The 8,525-nt window shown below is 33.9% G+C and overlaps 1 protein-coding gene across 1 annotated transcript; it reads right to left on the bottom strand.

Annotated features, from left to right (window-relative positions):
- Positions 1-4,774: 4,774 nt before the first annotated feature.
- LOC112008693 (uncharacterized) lies at positions 4,775-8,266 on the bottom strand. Its single transcript, XM_024041052.2, has 3 exons — positions 7,635-8,266; positions 5,244-5,458; positions 4,775-5,191 (listed from the first exon to the last, which is right to left on the bottom strand). The coding sequence occupies exons 1-3, from the start codon at positions 8,062-8,064 to the stop codon at positions 4,904-4,906; spliced, it is 933 nt and encodes a 310-aa protein (XP_023896820.2). The 5' UTR covers positions 8,065-8,266; the 3' UTR covers positions 4,775-4,903.
- Between the last annotated feature and the right edge of the window lie 259 nt (positions 8,267-8,525).

Raw genomic sequence — 8,525 nt, 5'->3', positions numbered from 1 at the left:
GCCCTGTTTTCTGTCAAGTTCATCATTGAACCTAGGCTTCTGGACAATCTGTATTAGCAAAATTTTAGAGGGTCTATCTTGGATGGCTGGGGTCCCAATTTCCATCTTGTGAGAAATTTTTTTATTTCACAGGTTTAGCATAATTTGAATTACATGTGATAGAATAGATACTGGTCAACCATCTTGCCTTATGAGTAATTATTGGCTTATTGCTTGTGTTACTATGCTTCAACATACTCACGTACTTTATGCTTGTTTGAGGATGTTGATCTTTGGGACAACTCTGAAATTCATACGAAATTTTTATTTACCTGTCAGAAAGCTCTCCTTGATGCAAAAGTTTGTATTTGTTGTTTGTTATGAGTACGTTGTCTGTAGTATTAGGAAGTCAGTCTAACACGAAAATTTATGGGTCGGTGCCTTGCCCAATTTTTCAAACAATAAAATTGTATTTGCTTGTTTCGCATCAAATGAAGATTGAAAAAAGGTAGCCCTGATGTGACAGAAACGTTGCTGAAGTGGTTGATTTAGGAAAATGCTCAAGGGGTTTCTTGTCTTCGGGTTTTTTTTTTTTTTTTTTTTTTTTAATGTGAATATTTATGCTGCTATGAAAGACTAGCCATACTTGGTGCGAAGTCTCGCTTCTCTGGCTGTGACAAGTTTCTAGCATTCCGCTGACGGATCTCATGGATTCGATAAGACTGTAGAACTACAGGAAGTCTATGAATGCCAATGACCATGTGTGCATGCTTGTGCGTTGGCCCATTTGCATGGGATTGGATTGGATTGAACTCCACGGAGTTTATCAAGCCTTGAGCAACAATTTTAAGAGAAGGAACAATAACAACTTAAAGTTCACAATAATTTTCACAAAATATTTCACCACTGCTGATATGACATGTTGTAAATAATAGATAATATTTTCTCAACAAAAAAAGAAATGATAAATAATAAAGTGATATTAATAATGGGTTCTGATAATTATTTAAGGAAGCACTCAAATGTCTGATCTTATGAACTACTTCATGATACATGGTAACGTGGATAGGTAGAAGAAATTCAAAAAAAGAACAAACGACATAACATAATTTCAAGTTTCTTTGATAAAAAAACTATGAACTACTTCATGACACATGGTAACATGGATAGGTAGAAGAAATTCAAAAAAAGAACAAAAGGCATAACATAATTTCAAGTTTCTTTGATCAAAAAACAATGGATCAGAAAAACAAAAATTTTTTTTCTAATGATTATATATAATCTGGTTTTTTTGTCGTTGCATTTATCTAGAGAATATTATTGTCGCTGAATAATACACTTTTGGTGTATTTGGATGGTATGATTTGAGCATTTGGATTTGGATTTGGATGATTAAAATTCAAATAACTTGTCTGAGAAGTTTGAAAAGGTCAAGGATTTAGATTTGACAAATTCACCAAGGATTTTAAACCTTTAAAATGCTTGAATTTGAAATAACTCAAAAAAATTAATGGATTCCCTTGATTTCAAATCTATTAATTTAAAATCCAAATCCAAATTCCCAAAGCAACCTTTAGGAATTCAATACGTGTAGAAGGCCAAAAGTCTATTGGCTTTTCTGGACCAAACTGATCTTCAATAGAAGCACGACGCCAATAAGACAATTCTATATTGCTTGATGTAACGCACAAAGAAAATATTTGTTGGAATGCTTTGGGAGGATGCCTTTGTGTGTTTTTATTTATAAAAAAAAAAACACAACGAAAACAACAAATGATGAAATGGTTTGATCAAGGGCTCAACTTGATTTGCGAAAAACATTTGCAAAAGAATAGAGAGACTTGTTGGAGTGCCGGCGAGGGAGATTCTTTGATGCTTAAATTAGTAGCAAATATGATGGAAACAAATCTCTTAATAGTTTATAATTTTTTGTACACTTTAGGTTTGGTGACGTTGTTATTTATAAGGTGATTGGAGGTCAAATTACTTTGAGATTGGGATTTGATTTTGATCTCACCCAATCTCTTTCCTTTGGTTTAGTGATTATTTTCCCTAATTCTAGAGTTATCCTTGTACATGGTAGTTTGATTATAGGGCATTGGCTATTGGTTTGGGTTATAGGGCGTTGGCTATTGGTTTATCAAGACTACCCATAACATTTAGGCGCCATTAACATTGGTTAATGGCTGACTAAGAGCATCTACACCAACTCGTGGAAACTCTTCTAAAATACAAAAAGTGCTCCAATTTACACATTTTATCCCAAAAACCTTCCGCATTAGTCTTTGTACAATGTCTAAATTTCCATGATGGTCTTGCAAATGAATAGTAAGAGCATCCACATCAGTCTGTGGAAAAATTTTTCCATTTTACAAGTCTAAAACCTACTTTTTCTATTTTACACACTTATTTTTACAAAACACCCACATCAGTTTGTCTATTATACACATTATTCAAATAAAATATTCATTTCTTTAACCCAATGCTACAGTGCTACAGTGCCACAGTGACAGGCAAAGACATGCTATAATACTGAAGAGAGAGAAAAAAACTATTAAAAAATCATATACACATGCTACAGTGCTCGTGTAAATTTACACGGGTACTGTAGCTCATTGATAATTTTAGAAGATTTTGCAAGATTTTAAACAGACTGATGTGAGCTATTTTTGAACAAAAATGTGTAAATTTGAGCTTTTTTTCTATTATACACACTTATACACGGACTGATGTGAATGCTCTAACCGTGGAAATATACACGGTTACTGTTCATCGTGTAAATGATTTTTTTAATTCTTTTTTCTCTCTCCTTTGTCAAACTACAACAAACTAGCGCGGCAAAAGGAAGAAGAAATCTCATACCAAGAGAAACCCAAAATCAACAACAACAAACTATTCCAAAATCAACAAAAAATTAACCCAAAAACATACTCAACGAAAAACACACCTGAAATGCCCAACGGAGCCAGATCTGCCGCCCAATCTGCTGCCGTCGGGTCTTCCATTGCTACCATCGGATCTTCCATTGCTGTTGTTGATTGGGGTTGGGAGGCGAAGGGTCGGTGATGGAGGAGAGAGGGAGGGCGAAAGCGAAAGAGAGGCCGAATCGACTGATGGCTGAGGCCGCGGTGGCGGCGAGTTGGGTCGGCGAGCTGGGAGTGAGTGAGGGAAAGAGAGAAACGGGTGAGTGAGCTGAAAAAGGAAAGGGAAGGGGAAAATAGATTATGAGGGAAGAGAGAATGGGTGAGGGAAAGAGAGAAACGATTATTAATAAATTATAATAAAAAAATAATAAATAATATTATTTAATTAGCATAGATTTGTAAAATAAATGAATTGATGTGGGTGTTTTGAAAATGTGGTAGTGTAAAATAGAAACAGTAAGTTTTTAGTGTAAAATAGACGAAAATTTTTAGATGAGCTGATGTGGTTGCTCTAAGAATGATTAATAGCATGATGTGCAATGGACAAGACGCAGGACACACAAAAAGCACCTTAAAAGCCTTGATTTGTCCTTAGATTAGAGTCTTGTGGTTTGGTAGATTTTTGCTGAACGAGTCCTTAAATGCCTTTGTTTTGTCCTTGGTCGCACCTTTAGGCTTTAGCCTTGGTCTTGCTTTTCCATTTTATAATTTTACCCTTTTGGACTCTCAAGGTATTTTTAGGACAAATTTATGGCTTGATCTGACGATGTCTGGGCCAGGTGGGTGGCCAGGATGGGCCCACTTCATTAAGGGTGTAGTGTCTGTACATCTCTTCCTTAAATGGGGATTCAGAGGCTTTAAGCTTGGGTTGGGAAGTAATAAATTAGGATAGGGATTCAGGATGGGCCCACTTCTTGTTCTTTAGTATTTTTATTTTTTGGACTTTGTGGCCAAGCGGGTAATCTTCTCCGTGAACAGACAAACAAACAAACAAAATTCATTTAATGGGCAAATGGAAGACTTGTTGGGTAGTTGGACCCATATTGATTACCATTGCGAAGTTTCCGGATCTACCTGTGTTCTCCTGACTTTGAGTTTGACACAACAACAATGGTCTAATTATCATCATAGTCACTCCCATGTTCATTGTCCTCCCACTCGTTTGTATTATCGCCGAAGAGAATGCTTCATCTCTTCATAATACTAACAACCATATATATGACCAATTCATTTTATATTTGAATATTGCCTCTCCAAATAAAACTTAAACTAGCCACTGATTTCAATTCTTTTGGCCATACGCTTTTTTTTTTGCTGAATATATGCTACTTATTTTTAATTTTTTTTTAATAAACTGTAATATTTATTAAAACACATACGAAAATAATAATATTAATGTTTGAAAAGGGCTTGTGTCCAATATAAGTTATCACTAGACACGTCAGGATTTGGACACATGTCTAAGAGTGGACACGTGTCCATATTCTAACGTGTCTAGTGATAACTTCCATTAGACACAAGCCACACCCTTGATATTTTAAACCGAGGTTATAATACATTATATAACCAGAGTATAACTATAAAATGGTCTAACATTTGTAATTAAAAGAATTAAATAGAGAAGTTAGTCAGCCCAGTTTTCATTATGAAGAATTTTATCATACACTTACTATTGCAAATTTATTTTTTAAATTATATTTTCAAAATATGATTTTAGTTCATGTAATTGTATGTATACAGTGAGTGTATAATAAGGAATGTGTGACTATCATTATTATTTTTTATGCTTCTTTTTTCAACCCAAAAATTAAAAGTCAAGACTTCCCATCTTCCCACAAGTTATAACAAAAAATATAAAAAATTGTTACAAGTAGGCCAATTTTGCATTTTTTTTTTCTTCAATTGAATGAATCCATTGTAAAACATACTAATTTTACTGTGCATCAGTAGCGTTATGATTTTATAGTTACAAGAAGGAACTAATTAACGCTAGGGAACATTCAGGCAACATTCTTGGTGATACGCGATGGCTTCTTACTGCTCATAATTCGTAAACTTTGCCTCAATATGTCAATCTCTCGTTCCTTCTTGTATTCTTCATGCTCTATAGAAGCTAGTTGCTCTTTTAAGGCTTTGATAGTCTCTTCCTTGGCAAGCAATTCCCTCTGTAACTCTTCTATCATGTCCTCTTCCTCTGCTCTCCAATACTGTACATCCCCTGCAGCTGAACAATGTGGCATGTTACCACTTACGTATCCAAACAACAACAACAACAACAAAATAAAATTTAAAAAAAAAAAAAAAAATGAACTAATTAACGCTAGGGAACATTCAGGCAACATTCTTGGTGATACGCGATGGCTTCTTACTGCTCATAATTCGTAAACTTTGCCTCAATATGTCAATCTCTCGTTCCTTCTTGTATTCTTCATGCTCTATAGAAGCTAGTTGCTCTTTTAAGGCTTTGATAGTCTCTTCCTTGGCAAGCAATTCCCTCTGTAACTCTTCTATCATGTCCTCTTCCTCTGCTCTCCAATACTGTACATCCCCTGCAGCTGAACAATGTGGCATGTTACCACTTACGTATCCAAACAACAACAACAACAACAAAATAAAATTTAAAAAAAAAAAAAAAAAGGAGGTGCTGAATTACTAAGCCTCTATTTCACTTATGTATTTCGGTAACATGCATTAATACATACCTGGTACTTATTTGCTATATGAAATGGATGAAAAGTAACTTATTAGACGGTTTCATAAGGCCTCTCTTTAGAGGCATTTTAACAATTTTTGTAACTTAAGGTGAAACTTTAAGTGGGAAATTTTCTTAAATTTGAATATTAATTAAATAATGTATTTGATTCTTTATATTTCTTTATTTAAAATATATATTTTTTGCTTTATGAGATACAAACTTATTAATTAAGTTTTTGTATTCAAGTTTTGTTTTGCTATCATTTTCTTTTTGGTTGATAATTTTGCTAATTCATTTAATCTTTCTTGTGACATGGTTGGTCTTAGGTAGAATTTTTTTTTTTTTGGAAAATTTTCTTTCTACAAATGGAAGTGCAACATGCATTGTTATCCAAAATATACAAATTAAATAATTTACTTAAAATAAAAAGGATTGGTTCGATTTTATTATATAAAAAATACCAGTACAAATGGGAAAAGTAAGAACTAAATAAATTATTGTTTAAAAAAAAGTAACTAAATTATAATAATAAAAAATTGTAATAAAATAACAAAAGTAGATTAATGTATCATTTTAACACACCTATGTGACGAAGTATGATTAGTGAAAGGGTGGTGGTAGGACATTCCTCCACCAGCCATAGCTCGTTACATAAACGAGTTATGACTTTTATATTTTTGCGCCACTTTAATTAGCTCAGGACTTTTCCGTGGAGATGGTGGCCAGTTTTGCTCAGAATGATGTGATGCGACAATAGGTACAAATGTGTATGAAGACTTTAAAAATAAAAGTCCAAAAAAGTGGGATATAGTGGGACCTTAATCTTCTCTCTTTATGTTTTAATAATAATAAAAATGCTTCTATGTTTTGATACTGTGGAGAGGCCTTTTAATAGAATACATTCTATTGGCTACTAAAGGGAACATTAATTTAAAAAAAAAAAATTTGGGTGAAACAATTTTAATTAAAATGTTAATATATATATATATATTAGTCAATTATAGAGAGAGCTTTCTTATATATATATTGCTGTAAGGAGGTGATTTCAAGAAATCGTCACCTGAAATATTCTCTCATAAAACAGAGAATTGCATTGAAATATCTGTATAATTAACTAGCTCTCAAAGAATTTTGACACCTTTGAGCCCAGAAAAAAAACAAAGCATTTTAAGTTTTAACACTCCATGGCAAAGAGTGAAGTAGAAGAAGAAGAAGAGGAAAAAAGAAGAGGGAAAGGCCTTGCTATAAAGTAAAATTTAGAAATTTTCTTTCTCAATAAAGCGTCTTGCATGTTGTCGTTACTATAAAAGATGAGTATATTATTGAATATATAGACTATATTACTGTCGGTGAAAAGAAACGTTTCCTTTCTAAATCCAAGGGTTGGCCTAGCGAATCTTAAAAGCCTAGAGTTGTGAGTGTCTAAAGACTCCAAACTGTTTCATCCCAAAAAAAAAAAAAAAAAACTCTAAACTGTAGCCAGCATTGTCTCCCAAGAGATTCCTTCCTTTGTAATTACTTGCTTTGTAATTTCCTATTTACTTGGCATGTTGCGAACGGAGGACTATACACAGCTAGAAGAATAATCAAATACTTAAAAAGCTCTGACACTCGTTGTCATTAGCGCCCCCTCCAAAAAAGAAAAAGAAAAAAATCCCATTTCTATGATATGCGCTCAATCATAGGCACTACAGATTTTATGACAACTATAATACTATAATTAATGATCTCACAATTAGACTTAGGATATGGGCAAGATGAAGATTACACATCTAGACTAGAACCAAGGCCATTGCATTCCTATCCTATGTTGCATATTGCTACACAAAAGAAACTGTGTATTTTTCATATGATAACCATTATAATTTCATTTTCATCAAATGCACATTTCATATATTGTATCAAGAGTAAAACAGTAGAACTGAGGTTATAGAGTGAATATGTTGAAAGAAAGAACGAAATTCAAACATCGATGAGATCATAGTACATGCTTAGTATGTGATTATGAGAGAGAGAGAGAGAGAGATAGTACGTACCATGATTTGTTCTTTGAATGAGATCATCAAGCTCCATCTTAATAGCAAGATATAGTTGCTTCCACTTCTCCACAGCCTCATCTCTCCGAGCTCTCTCCTCCCTCATTTGCTCCACCAAGAAGCTCGTTCCCAACAATTCCCACTCTTTCTCTTTCTCACTCTTCTCCCCAATCCCTCTAATCTTGTCTTCTTTCTCATCCACTATCTTCCTCAACCTCTTTACCTCCTCTCTTAGCTTCATCTTCTCTTGCTTCCACTCGGCTTCCTTAAATGCAAAAACCATCATGTCTTCCTCATAAGCCTTGCTCTCTTTTTCTCTCTCATGAACCATCTCATTCATTTCCTTCTCAAGAAACCTTGTCTTCTCCCTCAACCCTTTGACATCTTTGTCACTTAAATTGTTCATGTTCTTGCTAGCAAATACACCCATCTTGTAGCTTTAACAAAGTGAGAGAACTTGCTCTTTTATTCTTACAAAAGACACAGAAGAGTGTGAATGACATCAATTTTTCACATAGGCTCCTCCATTTCAGACCTACTCATTTAGATTTTGTCCACATTGCTCCCTAGCTTGTACTTAAGTTATTAAATGGAAGTGTGTCAAGTGTCAAAGACGCTCCTAGTCCTTTTTTCTATGATTTAACATAAAAATTGTACACAAAATACCTGTAAGCAAATAATAATTCAGGTATGTCAAGTCACATGCGATTTTGTCAAGGAGCGTGGGATGGAAATCTATCACATCCAATTATTAGGCAATATATTTATTGCCAGCTTCCCACGGCCACCACATGGTTGATTTTCATTTTATTACATTATAGAAAATTGTACTTGGAGCATCCCTCCACGGTCCACACTTGAAGATGGAACGATAATAATTATATGAAAAAA

The sequence above is a fragment of the Quercus suber genome, unplaced genomic scaffold, assembly GCF_002906115.3.
Source record: "Quercus suber isolate HL8 unplaced genomic scaffold, Cork oak 2.0 scaffold_23, whole genome shotgun sequence".
Lineage (NCBI taxonomy): Eukaryota > Viridiplantae > Streptophyta > Magnoliopsida > Fagales > Fagaceae > Quercus > Quercus suber.
This window is presented reverse-complemented; position numbering and strand designations above follow the sequence as displayed.

Coding starts and splice junctions, on each gene's coding strand:
- LOC112008693 (XM_024041052.2), bottom strand. CDS start 8,064: ATGGGTGTATTTGCTAGCAAGAACATGAACAATTTAAGTGACAAAGAT. Junction 5,459..7,634: donor CATTCAAAGAACAAATCATG/GTACGTACTATC, acceptor CACATTGTTCAG/CTGCAGGGGATGTACAGTAT. Junction 5,192..5,243: donor CATCGCGTATCACCAAGAAT/GTTGCCTGAATG, acceptor TTTTTTTTTTTA/AATTTTATTTTGTTGTTGTT.